At 35.6% G+C, this 25,324-nt stretch overlaps 1 protein-coding gene and 1 long non-coding RNA gene across 2 annotated transcripts; one reads left to right on the plus strand and one right to left on the minus strand.

Moving 5' to 3' along the window:
* Positions 1-7,900: 7,900 nt before the first annotated feature.
* Positions 7,901-10,320, plus strand: LOC106374885. Its single transcript, XR_002660305.2, has 2 exons — positions 7,901-9,811; positions 9,999-10,320. It is a non-coding gene; the product is annotated as an uncharacterized LOC106374885 (long non-coding RNA).
* A 4,644-nt stretch (positions 10,321-14,964) lies between these two features.
* On the minus strand, positions 14,965-15,917 carry LOC106373853. Its single transcript, XM_013813973.2, has 2 exons — positions 15,595-15,917; positions 14,965-15,442 (listed from the first exon to the last, which is right to left on the minus strand). The coding sequence occupies exons 1-2, from the start codon at positions 15,915-15,917 to the stop codon at positions 14,965-14,967; spliced, it is 801 nt and encodes a 266-aa protein (XP_013669427.2).
* Between the last annotated feature and the right edge of the window lie 9,407 nt (positions 15,918-25,324).

Consider the following 25,324-nt stretch of genomic DNA (forward strand, 5'->3'; position numbering starts at 1 on the left):
CTTAAATACGCATTATACCGCAACTGTTGCAAATAGAGAGTTTAGAGACTGAATATTTCTGTGTTATTATTAATGATCAAATGGGATTCATTTATATAAGGATTACAAGATAAAGATAAAAGTAAAGTGTACATATCTTTATCCAAGAGGAAATAAGAAAACTATTAAAACATAGGAAAATGAAACTATATATATCCTAAGTCGGCTAAGGCTTTGGCCGACTCTCTCTCTTCCTTGCGGCCGTGGTTGGGCTTGATGTAGCCGACGGGCTTTCTCCTCTTGTCTTGGTAAATGACAATCCACTCCATGATTTATAACACTCCCCTTTGAATGTCATAACCATACAGGTTCTGTAGTACGCTTCATGTTGCCTCATTAAAACCTTATCAGGAAAACCTATTGGGACAAAACCATGATGAAGGAAAAAGAGTACAACACGCACTACTCCCCCTGATGTGAACCTCAGTGTAGGTTCTACATTCTACGCATCTTGGTGCGTGATATTTCCTGTATGTATAGGATAGGAGTAATCGGCCAGTTTCATTACTGAACCGTAATTAGACCACTTCGACTTCTTAGGTCGTTTCTCATGTCCTTTGACATCGAGTGTCCCGGTAAAGCATATGTGCTAAGCAATGTGAATCACATTGTCCTCGGAGATCACTATTGGATCTTTGCAAATCGTGTTTGCATATGTCCATAGTCTAGACGTGATCGCCTACTCTTAACTCTTTACTATGGTCGGATAAACCAAGTACTCATGGACAATGTACTAAACATGGTTATCATGAACCTATGTCTCGGTGTATCTTCTATACACAGATGTATATCAATGGCTTTATAATTTTACCATACTATGGCTTATTGGCCAGAACATATTCATGATCCATACATATGGTCATCGATATTTCTTGCTTTAGGCAATACCATATGTATTTATCTCGGACATTGCAGTCCTTTATCCATCTCTTGATGGTGTCTCATGACCTCTGTTGCTGTGGATTATATCACACACTGAAATATATATTATTAGATCATAGATCTCGGCTCTCACAAGCTTATGGATTACAATACATTTGTATCCGGTTGATCTATTGTCTCTACTAGCCCGTGATCAAGAAGAAGGGCCAGACGCCTTTAGTCTTAAAAGCCGGACGCGTCTAGTAGAAGAGCCAGACGTTCTTTGCTGAAGAGCTGGATGCCCTTAGACGGACAAAGTCGGACATCTTTAGTTTGAAGGGCCGGACGCTTTTGGTCGGACACCCACATAGATTTATTCTATGCCTACTAACCTCCTTAAGGTTTAGTATAATCACAAGGAATTTCAAATATATGGACTGTATTGGATTGTCTTTTATACAACTCCAAGATCAATTTCTTTTACATACTATATGCAGCTGCTTTATGTTTCAGTCCATGAATCAGCTTAGGAACGAAGCTGTTCTTTCATCTTATCCAGTGATCCATATGCTGCTTACTACATCATTTGTATCTAATTTCATTCTTATGACCAGACCATTGTCAATTTCGAAAATCTGTAGCAGCATCCACCACATAGGAGTTTATCTCCTTATAATCTGTTCCTTTGATCTCTGTGAGTACCTTGTGTAACAAGTTATATTCTAATGTTGTTAAGTAGGAAGACATGAACACTCTTAGACCTCGTGATCATGTTCTTTCACGGTTTCTTTATCTCACAAGATCCATCTATTTCACTGGTTTATCAGATGGTGTTTCTGTATATGTATATGGCCAATACGCCCATCTCTCTTTTAGATACTTTGAACCTCCACGTTTTATCTTTTATAATCTCTATGATCTTTTATGATTGTATGAGTACTCTTTCGTGGGTTCATGATCCTCGTTCATCTCTTTATGTTCAAGTGCTATAACTTTATGTATCTTTATACAAATGTGTGTGTGTGTCGACACTTTCATGTGGTTCCATTATGTTCCAGACATGATCTATAGATTTGAGATCTTATTATCCAGGACCTTTATTACCTAGTAGCTTGGCGTCCCAAGACTACATGGTTTGGTACCTTAGATGTGTAGCTGCACAGCCTTTTCTCAATGTCTGGTATGGTTTCTCTTATAATCTCGGATCTGTATTCTAAGCACCATTTTTCTATCCGAGATTCCTTTATCTTATGGAACACTTGGTCTATCTTGTATAGACTCTATAGCAACTTGATTATGTCTCTTCTAGGACATTCATTTGGTGCTAAGCTGGTTAGTCATTTCTCGGGTCAGTCTCTGCCATTTCGATTAGCTTCTCAATTAGCTGGCTTTATATAATCTTTCTTTGGACGTCTTAAATTATAATCTCTAGTCCGAGGATCTTTGCCAAGACAATGATGGTTAAAACCATTCTTATCATTCTTTTAATCTTTCTTTGTCCAGCTTATAATCTTTCTCCTTTAATATTCGGATTCATTTGTTTCATGTAATCCGTACCTGGCCACTATTTGATCACCCATGTTTTGGCTCTCGGTCCTTTTGATTTCGTGGAGAAAATCCTATTCTTATATATTCCCAATCCTCTTCTGAGGTTCCATCTTTAGACGGCACATGTATGTATGTGGTGGTTTATTCAAAATCTCTTAAGATGGTGTATGTTTGGTTTTATGACCCGTATTCAATCTAAGATGGGAATATCTATGCTCACTTATATGGCCTGATGCATATTATCATTCTATACATGTAAAACATAATGTCTCCAAGCTTATAGACTTTAGAATCTTAGTCTTATAGATAATGGCTTACATGGCCGAACCTTTTATAGGTAATGGCTTACTTGGCCGAACCTTTATAGGTAATGGATTATGTGCGGCCAAGCCTGCACTATGCGGCCAAGTCACGGCCGAGCCGTTTATTCTCATGGTCTCTTCAGCCGGGTAATGGCCTCTTTGGTTTGGCCGTTTGTATCATGGCCTCTACGGCCGAGGAATGGTCCTTTATGGCCGAGTAATGACCGAGCCATATATTGGTACACGAACTTGTAGTATTGATCATGGGTTTATCTTCTCTCCCCCTCATGACCATACTATAAGGTCGTGGTGCTTGGGACAATTAAGCCTAATGAGTTTCCCTTTGTGTACATGTTTCACAACGTGAGATCTTTTACGGGATAACTCTTTGCCTTTTCATTCTTTGCATCAGGTTTAGACTTTAGGATGGCTAATCCTATCATGCTATATAGTGTAAAACTTCGTGGTGTTATCTCAATATGGTTACCACATCTCTTGCCTCTTTATCATACTGATCTGTAGCATAGTTTTGATCAGTAGAGATCATCGGTATAGTCTCGACCACTTTCTTTCAAGGTCTTAGGCGTTTTTCTTCTTAAAATCTAAAGGAACTTGTTTCCTTCCTTACCCATTGTTTCTACTTGGAAACCATACATTATAACTTCAATGGGTCACATGTTCTTTTGGGTGTGTTTAATGCCTTTTAAGGCATTGCCTTAGCCATAGTTTCTTTACTATGCTTACTATACCCCTTTCATGATTTCTTACTTGGTATTATGCCTTTTAGGCAACTCTTTATCAAATAAAACATTCATATGTTCAAGTAAGATCATGCAAGATAATGAATTCAAAATCAATTCTATTATATATATAAAATCGTGAAACATCAAATATGTTTAAAAGCAAATCACAAAATCATAGAATTAAAATAAAATTATCATGTCGAGATCTTTCTTTAGTCAATGTATAAGCCAGCTTCAAAAGAATGAGCATAACTTTAGATCTAACCATCAGATGGAACTCAAACTGGTGGCATTGGAAAGGTAACCCAAGGTTCTATATTTTCTAAAAAATAAAAGCTCAATCGCACCGTAGGAAGGCATTCATTGCAGAACTTCTTATGCATGTGCAGTTCTGCACCTCAAAAAGCTCTGGAATCACCAAAGTTCTCTAAAGCGTACCTGAACCTGAAAAGACTCTAAAATAGACTCCACACACATATAATAGATTCAATAAAAGACATATACCATGGTCAAAATATGGTAAAATCCATGATATATCAAATGTGTTATAGGTGTGTAGTGTCGTGCGAAAGATTTCAGAGGCGTAAGACAGGTTTTTAAAATATGCTTATTTACAATCATATTGAAAATGTTTTAAAGTCAGTAATGATTATTTAAAAATTTATCACATAAATATATCGTTTTTGTCACAAAAATTACTCAGTTATTTAAAGTATCGATAGTATAACCAGACCAAAATAAAATAACAAACAAAGTACAAATTTCTAGAAAAAGTCTCCAGCCTTCCTAGCTAATGAATTTGCAGTCAAATTATCTGAACAAGGATAGTAACCAATTGTTAGAAATCACCTTTCCTTACATTAAAGTCGACTAAAAATTTATTGAAAGGCACTTTAATGATTTCTAAAGTTAGGTCCGATGACTAGGTAACTTAAAATAAATTACGCTAAAGCCGATAAAAAAAACGATTAACACTTTAATGATTCCTAAATTAGGTCTGACGAGTGAACACAGAGGAATTACATTAAAGCCGAACAAAAGTCTTATGTTACTGCCGAGACAAAGACAGTAAAAAACAACAACAACAACAACAAAGAAGCCCTACTCGGCGCACTTTTGGTCTTGACCTTCAATCAAATGATCCTTAGCCCCTTCTATCGCCACCTCAGACACTTTAGAAGTCCTTTGACCCCCATAACCAGCAACATCTGCGACTTGTTCAGGAATAACGGCACCAACTTTGACCTCGGAAAGCTCATCGACAGCATCAGCAGAGGTAGAGTAGTGGGAAACGAGATCAGTCTGGGCTTCAGGAATATCTTCGTTAGCATTACCTAAGGATGGGCCTTGAGAAGTGGGATCCATTTGTACTTCCGAAAGATCGTTAGAAACCTAGACCATAGATCTCATTCATGTGTCCTGATATCACTCAAATTACCCCAAAGAGTGACTTTACTCTCTCAAATAAGAGGTTCAGTCGTAGTATTTAGGGATCGTATCCATAAGGAGCAAAGGCACACAATAGATCCTAACAAGTTTATGATTAAGCTAGGAAAGCAGTTAAACAATAAAAAACAGAGGTGAACAAGGAAGTTGTTCGGTTAATTGATTGATTTAAGTTTGTAAACAATTATGAGAAATAGCTAGATTTAGGGTTTCAAGTATTGAGATTATAATGATATAGATTCTAAGGTTTCAATCCTAAAACACGAATTCTAATGACAATATATTTCAGCTTTCGCGTGCGAATAAATTATATTGATCTGTCTATATCTCAGCAGTCGCTTATTGATATAGTTTGAACGTCAATCGACGCTATGTGACTAGCGTCGCTTGAAGTTTACCTAGTCAAGCGTTACCAAGCTGTTCGATTGGTTCACTAGTTTTACTAAATCAATTGTTGCTTGTTTCTAGCAAACCTAGCTCAGGAGAATTAATTCAGGTAAAAGACCATGCTTTCGCTTGCGCCTAGTAATCCTAAGTTCAGGGTTCAAGTTTGCTACTCTAGAACACAAGTATTAATAACAATTCCAATGAAGGAAATCTTATCACCTTAGCGTATCTTTATTTTGGGCTAATCCCTCATAACCTTACTCCTAACTCTAAATCTAACAAGAATGACTACTAAAACATAGGAAACCAGAACATAACAAATATCTGAATAAACTGCATAAATATAATAAGGTAGAAAAACTGGTGTTCCAATACAAATCTCTGAAGGAACCTTAGATCTTCTCTCCAAACTACTAAAAACCCTAGATATATTTTGATGTGTAAAGTAAAAAGTATGAAGGCGTGTGTTGCCCAAAACAATGGAATAACACATAAATATTAGGTTAAAGCTGGCTAGGGATAATCTTGTTAATGATGTGGAACTTGGGCCATAAGTCGACTGGGAACCAAGTTGGGCTTTGCGCACTTCGCTTTCAATCAACGACAAGAGTTGTCTGTCGATCGACGGTTGATTCTGAATGTCGACTTTGGACTGGTTCGATGGGCAGCTACGAGTTTCTTCTAGCTTTTTCTCCAAAATGCCCCAAAATCACCATATATCTCCAAAACACTCATGAACATGTAAACAATCTAAAAGAACTCCAAAACATAATAAATAGTTCCTAAAACATCTATAAACCATGGCTAAAAACAGGTAAAATCTTTGGTATATCATGTCCCTGCAGAGAGAATGCGTGGGGTTTGAAGTCTTATTGCGGTTTCAAAGATCACAGTTCCCAAGTTTGTCCCAAACTGATTGATACCCGAGATCAGCAGCTCACTACCACAGATTGACGTCAAGATCTTAAGAGAAAGAGTGAGATCACCCTGTGAGATATCTTTGTCGTCCACGTCAGCGGCGTCTTTTTAATTCTTGGCCTTGTCCGCGGCCAGATTTCCCCCTCAGCATCTCCAAGCTGCTATTGGTTTCAGAAGCTTGGATGAGGAGAAGTAATTTCTCCTCATGTTCGTCTCGATCGACCATATATTTCTGGAATTTCTTCAGACGGGTAGCATATATCACCGACATATCGGCCTCTATTCATACCCGCTCTAAGACGACCTAATGGTCTCGCGGTTTCCTTAGCCGACTAAGTTCTCTCTCCTTCTCGGTAGCAAGAGCAATCCTCTCTCTCTCTCTCCAGCTATTCGATAGTTGATTGAGAAGAGTTCAAATCCTAGACGACATTGGAAACCTTCTTCTTTGTCGACATGGATTTTTACCAGTTTGTAGCCATGGTATATAAGTGGTTTAGAGTCTATTTATTATGTTTTGGAGTCTTTTTAGAGTCTTTACAAGTTCAAGTATTTTTGGAGCAATGTGATGATTTTGGAGGATTTTAGAGATAAAGATAGAATAAACTCGTACCTGCCCATTGAACCAGCCGAGAATCGACATTAGAGTCAAACATAGATCAAAAACTATCACTTGTCGTCGATCAACAAAGAGGCGCGAGAAGCGGGCCACATGTCTTGACCGACTTAAATAAAATAAAGATGAAAAGCAAACAAAGTAGAGTAAGAAATAAAGGAAGTTCAAGTTCTTCTCTGGTATGAAGTTCAGATCTCTCTCTCCAATCCTAAGCTCTCTTCTCAGGGTGTAGAGATGTCTGCCTCCAAAAGTAGTCTCTCTCTCTATAAGTTTAAGTCCAGATAAAACAAAAAAAACCTAATAAATAGCCTAACTGACGGCTAGGGACTCATGGTGCAAATCTTGGAACTTATGGGTAAAAATCATAATTTCTTTAAATCGTCATTAACCTTCGCGGATGGCTCGCTGTCGATCGACGTGATAGTGATCCATCGATCGATGGTTTCTCCAATAATCGACTCCGTCTTCTGTTTTCAGCAATGCATTCATAAAAGCTCCAAAATGTCCCAAAATCACCACTTTACTCCAAAATGCCCCAAAATGCTCCAAAATACCTGAACCTGTAAATACTCTAAAAAGACTCCAAAATGCATATAAAATACTTTAAAAACATATATAAACTGTGGATAAAAGTGGATAAAATCCATGGCATATCAAAGTTGTTACAGCTTAGGAAAGGATGTTTGATGATTTCTGGGAAAGCTGAATGCAACTTATTTCCCTCTCAACAACAATATTGGATGGTTGACCAAATTCATAGAGGAAATTTGAAAGTGGATTGTGCCATTATCCAGAGACATCAAGAACACAGAACCAGAGGATAAGAAGCCATAAGAAGCTTTGTTGGTACCTTGTTCAAGATGAACAAGGAAGATGTTGATACTTGTTTCCCAAAAAGTACTCATTTACTTCCATACTAGCACAAAGCCTCCAAAACGTCAAGTTAAAGACTATAAACAAGCGCTTCATGGGAGGCAATCCATTAGTAAGTTTCAAATTTAATTTTATTTTCATTTATTACTGATTTTTTGTATTTACTTATTTCAGATCAAAAAAAAAGAATCCGAAGAAAAAGAGGCCTGCAACAAGCATTGACCGACACCTGATCAATGTCGATCGACAGTGAATCACAAGTATCGATCTCTACTTTACTATGTCGATCGACGCTAACATCAGAAGGCATGTATGACACTTTACTGTGTCGATCGACACTAACGTCAGAAAGCATGTATGACCGTCTTTCCTTATTAAGTTTTTCTTTATGATTTATTTTTTCACCAATCTTAGACTGTATAACACTAAGGAATTTTTTTTTTTATGTATGGGAGAGGTAGTTACTGATATTGTATTTTATTTTGATTTTTAGTGTCAATTTAATTTTTTATTGAGTCAAAAAGGGGATGATGAATTTTTTCAATTCTCCTTATTATCTAATTACTCTCTAGCGTCATTCTTAGATTTACTAATTGCATAGTGTACTGAATGGAAACATCATAAGTGGAGATAACGTACCAGTAACATCCATCCTTTCCGAGAATGTCTGAATGAACCAAAGTTCACTTCCAACCTTAATCAACAACGATCGCATGTTTTTTGTTCGGGTTTGGTATACACGGGAATATATAGATATTATGACTAATTGTTGTGTCAAAATGGTTAGTCACAATATAGTGACGACTTGTTGACCAATTTGTGACAAAATTATTATGTAGCAAAATAGTTACTATTTGGTCACAGTTTTGTGACAAAATTAAAAGTAACAAAAAATTGTTACAAATAATTACAAATTAGTGACGAAAAATTCAGTCGTAAATGTTGTTATTGATTATGCGGCCAAAAGATGTCACTAATTTATATGATTTCTACTTTCTTAAAAAATTATTTAATTTCTGTTCTTAAAATGACGACATCAACTTGTATGGAAGTGAGACAACTTCATCACATTTTGTGACTTTTAATTACAATTAGTTTAGTTATAATGAAAACAGGTGAGTTTCTACTGTATATACTTTCAGACGTAAAGACGAAAAAACAAAAACATAAAAACCATTTGCTCTTTGCTTCAGCCTGCAATATTTTGAACTCTCTTGTCTTCAGCCTACACTTTTCCTTGATCATTTTCAAGAAAGTACATTCTAGTATACAATCGCCTCTATTTCGTGGCTTGAAAGAGACTAACTCTTAAACTTTTTTTTTTGGTTTAATATAACTCTAAACTATTCATGCTTATATATTTTGATAAGCTGTTGTTTGAGACATTGGAAGCAATTCCAGTCAAGGCGTTATGCTTTCATAAGCTTGTTAGAGCTGGTACTTCAAGTAGTGATTTCCTTTCTTGTATTGTTCAATGATATTTGCTTCATATCAGACATATAAAGCGCTGTCCATAAACGAATCCATACATCATCTCGAGTCTAATCAAAGCCAGATACTGGAGGTCGTTTTTTCAATAGATCGGTTGCTCTTCATCACCGAGTTGGAGGCACGAGGCTCAGGCTCATCCCTTTTACAGAAGATCTCGAGCTTGGAGCGGTGGAACGACGTTTTCTAGGCTGAAGAGAAGAGGGGCGGTGGTTACTGGTGGTCGGAGTTATCTTGGGGTCGAGACGAACACGGCGCCTTTCGTCTAAACCCGAGTGAACTTGGACGGCTCTGCTCCTTCGAAGACGTGAACAGAGTCCATCGGGGCTGTCGTGTGGTAGTCAGATTGGCTCTAGTATGGCATGTTCTTTGCCTCCCTGCTGCCGTAAAGACAACCTTGTCCACGAATCTTTGTCCACACAACCTTAAGTGACAACATCGTTTTCTCCGTCGTTGTCTTGTCCATGGATGACTTCAAGAGATGTAACAATCAAAGGTTGAAGACGGGACTGTTTGACGAAACAAAACAGAGTCTCCCCTGTCACCCTCATGGTTGTGGAGCCTCTCAATTCTGCAATTCAGATTTATTAATGGTGGGAACAGAACCCTAGTTCATTAATGTTCGTTATTTCAGTTCCTATACATCTTTGGGTTTGCTCTTTATTTCAGTTCCTGGTTTTTAGTCTCTCATCAAATGCTCCCTTAAATTAATTGTTTGAACTTTAGTCTCTCTCAAACTTCACCATCAGACGCTTAAATCCAATGTTTGAATGTTTTAAGATAGTGAGGAAGACGTTTGTTGTTGGAGAAGGACAAGACATCAAGAAGGAGCTTGTTGTTGCTGGAGGGATTATCCTTTTCTTCACAAGGAAGAACTTCAATATCAGGAAGAAACGATCACGTACGGTAATTAAAAAGATAGTTTCTTATCAGTTATGTGATTAGCTTTTGTTTTCGAAGTTGGAACCTTTAGTCGTGTGGTGTTTGATTGGGTACGTATGTGTTGATGTTCTTTATCAAAGCTTAAAGATTTTATCGTTTGGGGAGATGAAACGTGTGTGTTGCTTGATGTGTCTTTTCTAATTTAAGAGCTTTTGTCTTATAGTGGCTTTAGTTTTCTTTCTTTGATTGAGATCCCTATGGACTGATCAGACTTCTAGTTCTGGTAGTCCTAAATGAATTTGAAGAGGCTTATCTCTTGTAAAGTTTCGTAGGGTTGTGAACTTTTTGCAGGGGTTTGTGAGGGGTGATAGCTCTGGTGGTAACATCGCACATAATGTAGCGGTAAGAATCGGGGACTGATCTTTTGGGAACATATTGTTTAATCCTATGTTTGATAACGGAGTCTGAGACACATTTGTATGGGAAGTACTGTGATTGTGAGAGACCACTGCTACATGAAAGGAAGCTTTGAATTTTTGTATGAGTTGTCCACAAAATTCTGTCCACAAAATTTTGTATATAAATTTTGTAGGATTGAGATTTTTGTTCACCATACCTCATCCACAACATTTTTTATGATTAAGAATTTTGTCTATAAAACGTTTTTTTGTTCGAATTTGAAATAAGCTAACAATATATGAATTGTGAAAAATATCTTTGTCCACCATATCTCATCCATGTCCGCATCTTTTCAATTTATTTGTTGTGAACGAAGAGGCGAACTTGTGTGTATTATTAGGTCGACCAACTGATCTTTATATACATATGGTAATGACGGTCTAAGTACTGGATCGACATGAGATCGTACTTATCCTTAACTAGATAATGACTAGCAATACGTAAGATAAACACCAACTATAATGTAGATAAACACAAGAGTAGATAGGCGCCAGTATGATCCTGCGGATGAGCTTGGCCCGTCTTGCTACACGGGCTGATATATGGGTCGATCACTAAATGGTTTATAACACTCCCCCTTGATCGACACATCCGTTCAAGGTTCATTCATGCTTTGGATGTTGCCTCATTAAAACCTCTCTTGACAAACCCAAAACCCAATGTGGTAAAAGGGAAAACAAGACAGGAAAAAGAGTACAACACATGAACTCCCCCTGATGAATGCATCACCGAAGATCCTTCAGTCGACGCATGCCTATCTTCCATATGAGCTTCTTGAACGTTGAGGTTGGTAGTGACTTGGTGAAGAGGTCGGCTGAATTCTCACTCGAACGGACTTGCAATACTTGGACCTCTCCTGCCTTCTGAAGCTCGTGTGTAAAGAAGAACTTAGGAAGAATATGTTTCGTCCTATCTCCTTTAATGTATCCATCCTTAAGCTGTGCGATGCATGCTGTGTTATCCTCGTATAGGATGGTCGGTGGATCCTTTCCTTTGATCATACCACAAGTGGTACGAATATGCTGTGTCATGGATCTCATCCATACACTCTCACGGCTGGCTTCATGCATGGCTAATATTTCTGCGTGGTTAGAGGATGTGGCTGCCATGGTCTGCTTCATGGACCGCCAGGATATAGCTGTCCCACCGTGTGTAAAAACATAACCAGTCTGAGATCTAGCATAATGTGGATCAGAGAGATAACCTGCATCAGCAAAACCAACTAAATCTTCCTTAGATTTGTTAGTAAACATAAGACCCAAGTCTTTCGTTCCTTGTAGGTAACGAAGTATATGTTTAATCCCGTTCCAGTGCCTTTGGGTCGGACAGGAGCTGAACCTAGAAAGTAAGTTCACAGCAAAGCTGATGTCTGGTCGTGTGTGGCCAGCTAAATACATCAGAGCTCCTATGGCACTGAGATAAGGCACTTCGGGACCAAGGACTTCCTCATTTTTCTTCTTCGGACCAAATGGGTCAGTGTCCGGACCAAGACTTCTCACGACCATGGGGCTAGTCAATGGGTGAGACTGGTCCATATTAAATCTTTTGAGTACTTTTTCTGTATATGCCTTTTGATGCACAAGAATTCCATCTTTCATATACTCAAGTTGCAATCCCAAACAAAACTTTGTTTTTCCAAGATCTTTCATCTCGAATTCTTTCTTGAGATATTCAACAGTTTGGGAAATTTCTCCAGAGGTTCCTAGGATATTTAAATCATCTACATATACTGCAATGATTACAAAACCCTTATTGAACTTCTTTATGAATATGCATGGGCAGATCTGGTCGTTTTTGTATCCTTCTTTCAGGAGATATTCGGACAGTCTATTGTACCACATTCGACCTGATTGCTTTAATCCATAAAGAGACTTGTTCAATCTGATACAATGTTGTTCTCGAGAACTCTCTTTGTTTTTCAATTCAATACCATCTGGAATTTTCATGTATATCTCATTATCCAGTGGACCATATAAGTAGGCAGTTACAACATCCATTAACCGCATATCAAGACCTTCTCTTACAGCCAGACTTATTAGAAATCTTAAGGTCGTAGCATCCACCACAGGGGAATAAGTTTCCTCATAATCTATTCCTGGTCTTTGTGAGAATCCTTGTGCAACAAGTCGTGCTTTATATCTCACAACTTCTCCTTTCTCATTTCTTTTTCTCACAAAAACCCATTTGTATCCCACTGGTTTTATGTTGTGAGGTGTCCGGATGATCTGTCCAAACACTCCTCTCTTTTTCAGTGATTCTAACTCCACATTAATGGCTTCTTTCCATTTCAACCAATCTGGTCGTTGCATACATTCTAGTATAGATGTGGGTTCTAGATCCTTATTATCCATCAATTCGACTGCTACATTATAAGCAAATATATCACTCATGTCGACATGTTTTCTGTTCCATTTCCTTCCAGACATGACATAATTTATTGAGATCTCATTATTGTCAGGAACTTCATTACCTTGATTCTTAGCGTCCCAAGTATCTTTTGGTGGTACATGAGTTTCCTTTTCCATGTCTAGAGTTTCCACTTTGTCGGATTTCTTTGCACTCTTTCTTTTCCGAACTTCTTTGTCTTTGGAACCTACTGGTCTACCACGTTTCAATTGTGGTTTAGACGTAGTAGCAGCCTGATTATGTCCATCACGGACATCAAGTCTTATTGGTGCATTTGCAGCTGGTATGTATGACTTGGTTACTCTATTTGGGTCAGCAAAGGAATCTGGCAATCTGTTAGCTAGCTCTTGAAGATGTATAATCTTCCGGACTTCTAGATCACAATCTCTAGTCCGAGGATCCTGCCATGTTAAGGATGTTTGATTCCATTTTATATCCTGTACCAGCTTACCATAATCTCCCCCTAATGCTGGATACTGGGATTCATCAAAATGACAATCCGCGAACCTGGCCTTAAACAAATCACCTGTTGTTGGCTCTAGGTACTTAATAATAGAAGGGGAATCGTATCCAACATATACTCCCATCCTCCTCTGAGGTCCCATCTTTGTTCTCTGTGGTGGTGCTATAGGCACTTGGACGGCACATCCAAAAACTCTTAGATGGGATATATCTGGCTCATGACCCGTTAGTAGTTGGGATGGCGAGTATTTGTGCTCACTAGATGGCCTGATGCGAATTAGCTCAGCTGCATGTAGTACTGCATGTCCCCAAGCTGATACTGGGAGTTTGGTATTCATTAAGAGTGGCCGGGCAATCAGCTGGATCCGTTTTATAAAGGATTCAGCCAGGCCATTCTGAGTATGGACATGTGCTACAGAATGCTCCACACTTACCCCCATGGACATACAATAGTCATTAAAAGCTTGGGAAGTGAATTCACTTGCATTGTCTAGACGTATAGTCTTTAATGGAAAATCTGGAAAATGTGCTCTCAGTCTTATTATCTGAGCCAGCAATCTTGCAAGTGCTAGATTACGAGTTGATAGGAGACAAACATGTGACCATCTTGTGGATGCATCAATCAGGACCATAAAATATCTAAATGTCCCACAGGGTGGGTGTATTGGTCCACAAATATCAACTTGTATTCTTTCTAGGAAATTTGTCACTTCCTTATTCACTTTGGTACGTGATGGCTTAGTAATTAGTTTCCCTTGTGAGCATGCTTCACATGTGATATTCTTAGGGATAACTCTTTTTGTTTTCAAACTGTGACCATTTGAATTTGATATGAGTTTTCGCATCATGTTCGAACCGGGGTGTCCCAGCCGATTGTGCCAAAGAGTGAACTCTTCTTTGAATTCTTTATTCAAGACGGCATTAGCCTCAACAAGACTGGTCTGGGCATAATAAAGACCAGTCCCACACGCAGGTATAGTCTCAAAGACTTTCTTATTGCCTTGGGTGATTTTATAAATCTGTAGGAATTCTTTACTTCCTTCACCCATTGTTTCGATGTGGAAACCATTCAGTCTTATGTCTTTAAAGCTCAATAGACTTCTGTTTGAGCTAGGTGAGTACAAAGCATCTTCAATCTCAAGATGTGTACCTTTTGGCAATAAGATATTGGCGTGGCCATAGCCTTCAATTAAGCTAGCCGTGCCAGCTATAGTGGTGATGTTAGCTACCTTATGTGTGAGATGTATGAAAAATCGTTTGTCTCTCAAAATGGTGTGGCTGGTGCCACTGTCCACCACGATTGTATCCATTCCACTTTTCATTCTTCAAAAACAATAATCATAAAGTTAATGAACAATAATAAAATTTTCAGAGATGGTATCTTTAATGATCTAATTCTTAGGCATATGAGAAATGAAAAAAATTTTATTCATTCATAAGGATAAAGTTAAATCCAAAGCCAAACACTGATAAACAATCTTAAAGAACACCAAATCCAGGGGAAAACAATAAAAAAACGATATGGAATTTTAATTCCTTATTTCAGTATGTCTGAAGTTTCAAACTCCATGTGATCAACTTTGTCTGACTCGTGCTGGTGATCCTGGACGTCTTCCAAGTCATCATCATCATCACCATCATATCCCGGGTCTCGAACCATGTTAGCTTCCGGGTTTCTTTTTAAGCTCTCCATGTAAAGCTCACACAAATGCTTAGGAGTTCGGCAATTCTTTGCCCAATGATTACCCATACCACATCTGTGGCATCGATCAGCTTTGATCTGTGGTTTAAAAGACACACTACGGCCTCGGCCACGACCACGGCTAAAGCCGGGTGTGGTACCGCGACCACGTCCTCGCCCGTGTGCTTTAAAAGAACCACGACCTCGTCCTTGACTTCTTCCACGGTTTGGACCGGGATGGTCATTGTGTTGGACAAGGTTACTCTCTTTCTTTGGCTCTATAGCCAGCTTAGAGATGTCAGGTAATGGAGCTGTACCAGGAGGTCTCATCTCACTGTTTCAGCCAACAAGAGACATTCTATCAACTCAGTATATGTGGTGAAATTCCTCTCTCTGTACTGCTGTTGCAATACCATGTTGGTTTGAGGAAACGTGGAGAGAGTTTTATTAAGCATCTCTTCCTCGGTTACTTTTTCACCACATAACCTTAACAAGGACACAATTCTGAACAGGACTGAGTTGTACACAATTCTGAACAGGACTGAGTTGTACTCGTCTACTGATTTGTAGTCCAAGAACCTTATGTGTTTCCAATCATATTGAGCCTTTGGAAGCAACACCGTTTTCTGGTGGTCATATCTTCGCTGTAAAGCGATCCAAAGGTCATATGGATTTTCCATGGTCATGTACTGAGTTTTCAAGTTCTCTTGGAGATGGTCGCGTATCATGTAGATAGCTCTATACTTGTCTTTGTCACTGGAATTGTTGTCTTTGGTGATTGTGTCACCAAGATCTTTTGATCGCAGCATGATCTTTGCATCAACCGCCTATTCCAGGTAGTTGTCACCATTGCTTTTCAAAGCACTGAAATCAAGATTCGCAATCTTTGACATCTGAAAAATATTTGTAGTTTATCCCCATTAGTAAGAAAATAATCGGATCATTCACATACTCTTTCAGTCGGATACAAGCAATGCAAGTAAATAACAATATTTTTTTTTCAATGATCCAAACGATTTCATGTATATGCAGGAAGGTAAAGTTAAACCTATACATCTAGGATAAAGTTAAATCCATTGCATGAAATCTGATCAGTTTTATCAATTTTCGACATGAAAGTAAACTAATCAGTATGAATGATCTATCCTAATCAGATGATTTCATGTGATATGCAGGAAGGTAAAGTTAAACCTATACAAAATCGAGATAAAGTTAAATCCATGCATGAAATCAGATTAGTATACATTTTCAAAAAAAAATGCAATCATTTCTTACTTTTATTTGTTTTCGATATTTATCAGATTAAATATAATGATTTGATAATGCTAGTATATCAGTAATAATCCGAAATTTATTTATTTTCAGATAAATACTAGCAATTTCTATTCCTAGTAGGATTAGGAAAAAAAAAATAAATCGATATTTTTCTGATAAATGCTGAAAATCCTTTTTTTTTTAAGATAAAAAAATAAGGTTTTTAAAAAAAATAGGAAAATCAAATTAAAATATATAATATATTGTTTTCAGTCGGATTTATCAAAAAAAATCGGATTTATCTTTAAAATTTCAGATTTATCTATAAGAAAAAAAAATCGGATTTATCTTAAAAATATTTAAAAAAATTCTTTCAAATTTGAGACAGGTTCTAGTCGATTTCAACATATCAGAGAAAGACTTTAAACATTCAAGAACAAGTTTCTAATGCTAGCAAACAATCAGATTAAGTTGATGCAGCAGTCGGATATGTAAAAAAATTGGTGTAATTGTCAACCTAAAAGGTTCTAGCAATTAACTCACATCAGGTTGATTAAAAAAAATCAAACAAGCTTAAACAGGGTGAAACAAGACGAGATTTAAGCTTTGAAAATAGATTAGGGTTTTAGATTTTATTCTGCAAAGACATACGGCTAGATGTAGCTGTATGTATGCGGCTGAGGGTTTAAATCCTTTTTGGTTTTGTTTTGAGTTTTCTGAAGATACCTGAACCTTTTGTGATGAGTTGAACGGTCTGTGAGGAGAGAGAGCTGCTGCTGGTTGCTGACAGAGAGAAAAGGAGGCGACTGGAAGAGCTTTAGGAGTCGCCGGAAAATAGCAAGAGATCGTTTGGTTTTTGATTTATGGGTGGTCGATTTTTGGAAGGGTTTAGAGACAAGGTCGTGCTGATAACGTGTTGTGAATGAAGAGGGGAACTTGTGTGTATTATTAGGTCGACCAACTGGTCTTTATATACATATGGTAATGACGGTCTAAGTACTGGATCGACATGAGATCGTACTTATCCTTAACTAGATAATGACTAGCAATACGTAAGATAAACACCAACTATAATGTATATAAACACAAGAGTAGATAGGCGCCAGTATGATCATGCGGATGGGCTTGGCCCGTCTTGCTACACGGGCTGATAAATGGGTCGATCACTAAATGGTTTATAACATTATCTAAGTTTTGTACATGTACACATTTTTCCGTCCACATCGTATATAACCATGTATTTTTTATATAACTGTTAAAATATATAAAATATATATATGAATATGGATGTTAAAATATAGAGAAAAAGAAATTATAATTTATCATAACAACTATTTTTGTTTTATGTATTTTAAACTTTGTGAAAAACAAGAAATAAAACATAAGTTGAAATGAATAATAATAAGACAAAAAACAAACTAAACCAGAATTGTTCCAACACTACAAGAAATATGTACATTCTTAGCGCGGAAAATATGCTATAGTAGGAGTTTCATAGCGAATTCATAAATGCTATGTCATCGGCAGCCATCGTAGGTACCTCTTCTACGATAGCATTTTTTGAACGCTACGAAATCTGCAGATACGATAGCAATATTTGAATGATATTATTTAAATTAACTATAGCACTACTTTGGTAGTCATTATACTATAAATCAAAAAACATTATAATTAAAAGTATAATTAAAAATTAAATTGAAAATTAAATAATTGAAAATTAAATGAAAATTGTTTTATAATTTAAATAAAATAAATTTTATTTATAAATTAAAATTGGTTTACAAATACATTCCGGTTTATAAAACTAAACCAGAAATAAAAAAATAAAATCAAACCACCACAATTTTCCTTACTCGGTGGTTTACACTAAACCAAATCTAAAAGAAATCTAAACCTAAAAAAAATTCGAGCCGCCTCCTTCATGAGCCTTGCGCCTCTTCCAACCTTGACCGGAGACGTTGTCGTCTCTGTTTCCGGCGTCAGTGTCTCCTCCACTGCAGCTTCCGTGCCTACTCCCACTTCCCGTCAACCATCTTTTGGCTCTCCACCTTACTCAAGCTTCGTCTGCCTGATTAGCCTTCCTCAACCTTCATTTGTCTTAGAATCCAACTTCAATCTTGTGAATACTTCTTTACGTTTGTTTGAGACCTCTGTTCGTCATCTCCAGTCTCACCGGCGTCATCCCCATTCACGAATCTAGGTCTGAAAAAGAAAAATGTGAAACAAAAATCTTTGAGATTAGAAGATAAAAGAGAGTAATGGGGGTAGAGGAAGAATCGATTGTGATTGAGGCAGAAGCAGTGGTGGTAGTGGAGAAGATGATCGCTTGTGGTTGAGTAACGAGGAGGAGGAGGATGCGATTGTGGTCCGCGAAGGTGGGGAACAAGGAGGAGGAGACGGCGGATGTGATGGTGGCGTCGAGCGGAGGTGATGGTGGGTGAGGTAGAATTAGTGGTAGACGAGGTGACTGTGATGATGGTTTGTGTTTGTAGAATGAGGATTGCTATGGTGAAGAAAGAAGAAGAGTAGAAAGATGAAATGAAATCTCAGAAGAGATGAGAAGAGAGAAACGTGAGAGTCTGGAGGTGAGAGGAAGACCAAAAGAAAATGATAGGACAAAGAGGAGAGTGAATTAGATCCGTTGGATCAAAATAATCAATGGTTAAAATTAGCTATTTTTGTCATCAAATATTAACCAATCTCAACATTTCACTTTATTATATTATTTGTATTGAAATGATTAATTAAGAGGAAGAAAAAAAAAGAATTGATTTATTGATTATTTTGTGACCATACGATTTTTCATATCAACGGTGGATGGCTAATCAAAGTCAATCCTTCCCTTTGTGCCTTGACCAGTGCAAGTTTTCTATTTTTTATCTAGTTTTTAATATTTTGTTACTTTTGTAAGTAAGAGTTAGAAAATAATTAGGGTTAGAAGCACATATATGAGATTTGAAATTTAAAATAAATTTAGTGTTTTATGATATAAGATTTAGAAATAAAGTTTAGTGTTTTATGATATAAGGTTTGAAGTATTTGGTTTAAGGTTTAAATTTGGGGTATAAGGTTTGAAAATTATAAATATTAAGTTTGAATGTTAATTTCACACATACTACAACAATAAGATTTGTGTATTTAAAAAATAAAGTTTAAAGGTTTTTAGTATGCATTTAAGGTATATGATTTAGGGTATGGTTTGGATTTATAGTTTAAGGTTTGAATTTAAGATATGAAACTATATATATATGGTACAGTACATAGGGTTTGAAGTATATTTGGGGTTTGGGGGAATAGAGTTTGGAGTTTAGATATAGGGTTTGAAATTTATTTATTTTTAGTTTAGAGGTTATAAATGTTAAAATGAATTTAAAGTTATAAAACTAATTAAAGAATTTTCGAAATTACAAATTGTGTTTAGATATAAAAGAGTTTGATTGAAGATTTAATATTTGTGTTGAGGAAATTAAAGTTTAAGATAAAAATATTAAATTCTGATATAGTTTTAAGATTTGAAGTTATAATATGAAAATATTAGAGTTTTAAGGGTTGTCTATAGAATTTATGGTTTAAAACCATGTTTAGGGTTTAGGGTTCACATAGTTTTTCTTAGCGTTAGGAAAATGCTATTATACGTCTTTGATAGGATTACTGAAGCCGCTTAAATAATGTTTTTGGTGCTTAAGTCAATTTTTCCGCTGAATATTGGCGGAATCAATGATTTTATTTTTCCGCTCACTTAATTTTTAAAATAGCATTAATTAAGTGTTATTTTAGGTTTTACTCTATCATAGCGTTTATCTAACGCTATTATATAATACGGAAATTTATAAATCATCAACGATATCAGTTCAGTAAAATGTGATATAACAATGTGCTATCAAGTTAAATTTTTTTTGTAGTGTGTTTTGACGTATATAGACATACCTTTTAGTAAGTTACTCTTTTTTTTCCTTATCCTAATCTAGTTATTTTTTTTTCCTAAGGAAGGAAGTACTTTAGGGTCCAACATTTCTTCTCTCTCCCCCGTAATGTGCCTGTCAGGTGGATTGTATCCCATATATATTAATTGAGAAACATTACAACTTTTTTTTGTAGACACATGTCATCACTAGAATGATTCTTAAAATCATTAGAGAAATAGGTTGGTCCATCTATTTATATAATAAGCTTTTTATTAAACTAACCATAAATTCATTATTAATATTCTTTATTATTTCCTTAAATAAAAGTTACGGAATTGTCTAATATGACTAAAGAATAAATGACAATTAATGATTTTGAATAATAAAGATTTGATAAAAATTAGTGTATCTTCTATCATATTTGTTTAATTTTAAACTATTAAAATAAATGAAACAACCACATTAACCATATAATAAAAAAATTAGATTTTTCTGTATATGTTATATTTTGAATTTTTAAAAATGACTATAAATTACTAAAGCTGTTAAAAGTCTCACATTCAAATTTTGTGATCCATGTTTTAAATTTTTTTAATGACAAAATACAAATGATTACAAAATCTTATAAGTAAAAAGTCTAATTTAATTAATTATTAAGATTAGAAGATATATATATATCGTTTTAGATTAAACTATATACCATATAAAATACATAAATATTTTAATTTCAAAATTTACTTTCAACAATTTTTTTTTATAAAAGCTTTGAACAAACATTGACAACTTAATGTTTTAAAAATTATAAATTACTAAAACTATTAATGGAAATTTTTTTATCAGTAATTTAATTTTTTTAGTATAAAAGATACAAATGATCGAAAAGCCATATGAGTAGAAAACATCATTTAATAGACATTAATATTAAAAATATACTATGAATGTGAATATCATTTAAATTTAATTATATGTCCTATCAAATAAAAAAAAATTTGGATTCATAAAATTGATTTATATCTTCGCACCAGTTTAATTGTATATGTAATAGTTATTGACTTTTAATTATTTAATATATATTTATTATTTTATAATATGTAAAAACATATAATACATAAAATAATATATATATATATATATAATGTTCTTGCACGAGTCTTAATCTAGTTATTTAGTGTAAAGAAAGACACAAAAGTGTTAAATCACTCTTTCTTTTTTACGAACTACACATGCATTTCCTGTGATGTTTTATATGGTAAATACTAGTATTTATTTATTTCTTGTAGTTACAGTTTTTGTAGTGCTTTTGTTTTTGTTCTCATGTTTTGTCATTTCTATTACGCTGTTGGAATGTCTAAAAAGGGACGTGTCGTTGTACTTGGAGCATTATTACACAGTAAGATTTTACCATATTGTGATATTTCGTCGAATGAACCCGAAGCTTATGAAGAAGTTGAAATGATAACACAAAGATTGCAAGAGGTGGAAAAAGCAGAACTAAAACAGAGCCATGAAGAGAATCTGCAGTTTCAAAAAACACTTGAGAATATGGAGACTATTGTTCAGTCTATCACAAATCTGAATGTCTAGACTTGGATCCACCACCAGAACTTTCCACCTTCCATGAAGTTTACGTTCACCCCATGCATGTTTTTAATATCTTTGTTATTTGATTTCGATGTTAACTTGTATTTGGTATGCTAATGGTAACTCAACGTTTTTAGTGTTTCATTGTATATATATGTAATATTTATATATTTGAAAATTAATGTTGTAACTACAATCTGTGACTAATTTGCCACATTTATTGTTCACTTTGTTAGTCGTAATATGTTACAAGATTAGTAACAATAAAACGTCACAAATAAAAGGAATTTGTGACAATTTCATTACCATCTTTTTCGTCTCTAATTGTGACAAATATGCGACATAATTTTGGTCAGAAATATGTAACTAATGGGTAACACAAATTTGGTAATAACTTGTAACGAATTTGTGGCTAATTTTGGTCACAGATTAGGACGTGTTTATGACAATTTAATTTGTAACAAATTGTGTTTTTTTTGTGACTTTGATATTTCGTCACAGTAGGTGACAAATTTGTTACTACGGTTAATGGTAACTATAATTGTGACGATCTTGACACGTAAATTGAACTGTGACCATTTTATTGAGAATTTTTAGATGTGTTCACACAATGGTCACAATAGAAAATTTGTGACGAAAAAAGAATATATTGTGACAAATATTGTGGTAGCAATATTCATAATTTCTCGTAGTGACCGGATCGGTTTCCTCCTGCAAGTTTGGAAGGTAAAAGTTCGTGTGTTTTTGGTTCCCCTCTCATCTCTCTTCAGCATCTAAGAAAATAAAAGAAAAAATTGAGATGATTTCCAGAAATTTAAAGGGATGGGATAATTTTCAGCAACCCCGTTATTCTATTTCAATGGAATGATCACACAAAGCTGGAAGCGAGGAGTAGGAAATTTGTATGATCCCATTATTCACCTATACTTTGCAGGAGAAGAAAAAAGAACAGATGACTGGAACGACACTATAGCAAATTTACTGTTCATCAGAAAAAAATGATTCAGAGAAGAGAGAAGGAAGAGGAAATGAATTAGAAAAGACTACATGTGTGTTCAGACACTTACTTGAGTAAGAGTCCATGTGTTCAGTGATCGATACTCCCAATATTTAGCCTACACTTTTATTTGCAGAAATAAGGGCAGTAAAGGGGTACGTCATGCGCTATTAGTTGAGCTGTGGGCTGGATGGTATAGTTGTTTAGTTAGGATTTAGTACATGGAAGTGCCTTTGAGGTTGGCAATGATTTGATGTGGCTTGCAACATTGAAAAAGTGAAGGTAGTAGTTTTAAAGATATGTGAATCCATGCAATTTTCAAACCTCTTTCAAAGGACTATTCTATATATTGCTTGAGGGCAAGCAAAGAATAAGTATGCGGGATTTGATATACAATGAATTTTACCAGTTTTAGCCATAATATAACTCCTTTTTAGAGTTTATTATATGTGTTTAGAGTCTATTTTAGAGCCTTTACAGGTCCATGTATGTTTTGGAGCATTTTAGACATTAAAGAGCATTTTAGAGCTTAAAGATGAGGAAACCTATAGCTGTTCAAGAAATCAAAAGTCAAAGTCGAGATTTAGAAAGAGTTTCGATCGACACTTATTCCTTAGTGTCGCTCGACACCGACGCGAGTAGATGGACCAAATTTACTTAACCCAAATCAGGCCCAAAAGTTTCTACAAATTACAAGATTGCCCTTGGCCGACTTTACACTGCTTTATATAGTTTTAGCCATTGTTTAGGCTAAACACACATCTTAAACATAGAAAACAGCCTCCATATTACATAGGTTTTTTTAGAAGCTTTTGTAGAGAAGATCAAAGACTCCTTCAGAGATTTTTATGGGAACCCTAGTATTCCTTACTCTATCTATTAATGTAATTCATTCAGCTCATCTTTACGCTTTGCTTAATTATGTGAGAATAGTTTTCTTGTTAGATTTAGGGTTTTTAGGATTTTGATGAATTATTGAAACATAGAACTGCTAAGGTTATTTAATTGGACCATTCACAAAATTGATCTAACTGCTTGTCTTCTATAGTAGCTAACTAGAACCCTGAACTTAGGATAATTGACAACCACGAGAGTGGCTTCAACTCCTGAATATATTTCTACCGATCTAGGTTGTTAGGCGCACATGAGAGCTGGTTTAACTAAGTGAACACATAGATCTGAGCCTTAATGCTTGCCTAAAGATGTATCAGTCGACACTTTGTAGTAGGATCGACACTCGTTCCTTATTCGCACGCGAGAGCTCGAATATATGATTTAGACATCTGATTAGACTCGCAGCGAGAGTTATATATCTTACTATTGCATTCGAGTTCTAAGACGGTACATCACACACCCTTAACATCTATAACTCATAATTTTGATTACCTAAAACCCTAAGTCTAGCATCTTTCCTAAATATTTTACAACCCACTATTTATTTAGTTACTGTTTTATTTACTATTTTTCTATTTATTGTTTAGCTTAACTTTGATTTCTATTAGTTTATTATGTGTTCATACTCTCTTTGGATTCATCCCTAAGTACTACAATTCGATCTTTTATTTGAGAGAGAAGATAGCTCTAAGGTAATTTGAGCTAGCATGATTAAGGTTTATGGTCCAATAGGTTGTAGTCCTTGCTCTATTCCAGTTGAAGCCTCGCTGACGGAATTGTGGTACGAAGGAGTGCCGGCGTAATTGGTTTATATATTTGCCAAGGAATGCACTCGTGTATGGGATTAAATGAGATTCAGAAATATCCAAATTAACAGCTTATTCATAATTAGTCAATTAGATATGCCATGAAAATTTCTTGTTTCTTTTAAATAAATTTATCAAAGAATTCTGGATCGAATAGAGAAACTATCTTCCTCCCAAGCGGAAATCAAACAAACTAAGTGGCTTAAAAACATACAATTTGTAGGGATCCAAAAGTCTGCTACTCTCTCTCACATGTTACATCTCAAGCATACACCATAAGTAAATTATATACCACAGCTTTTTTTTTTGGTCAATTTATATACCAAAGCTCTATTCATATATTTATAGGTTTTCTTGTATATATGCTTTATACTTTTCAACATGAAATATATACTTAAATACTTACGTTAAGAATATAGAGAGATTTAGAGATGGAGTGTGGTCCAGTTTGAGTCTACCGCTGACCGACTTGTAAGAGAGAACAGTCGTGTGTGAAGAGAGAGAGATTCACTCTTTGCCAGCTTTCTTTTTGGTCGTATCCTACTGGACTATTTGCTACAGCCCAAAAGCTTACTATCAAAATAATAAAAACAAAATTATATTTATTAGAAATTGTACCGACGCCCCCAAGAAAAAGAGAACCCTTTTTGAAACTTTCTTGGAAAATATGGCCTTCCCAGTTTTTAATCTATCAAAGAAATGAATTATCTTCTGGTACTTCTCCATAGTGTCTTGTGGAATTTATATTACGAGAATAAGTGTAAAACGTTCGTTAAACA

Source organism: Brassica napus, chromosome C1, assembly GCF_020379485.1.
Source record: "Brassica napus cultivar Da-Ae chromosome C1, Da-Ae, whole genome shotgun sequence".
NCBI classification, from domain to species: Eukaryota; Viridiplantae; Streptophyta; class Magnoliopsida; order Brassicales; family Brassicaceae; genus Brassica; species Brassica napus.

Excerpts from the sequence above, each read along its gene's own strand:
- LOC106373853 (XM_013813973.2), bottom strand. The coding sequence starts at position 15,917 with ATGCTGCGATCAAAAGATCTTGGTGACACAATCACCAAAGACAACAAT. Across the intron at positions 15,443-15,594 it reads AGAATTGTGTCCTTGTTAAG|TGAGATGAGACCTCCTGGTA; the intron begins GTTATGTGGTGA and ends TGGCTGAAACAG.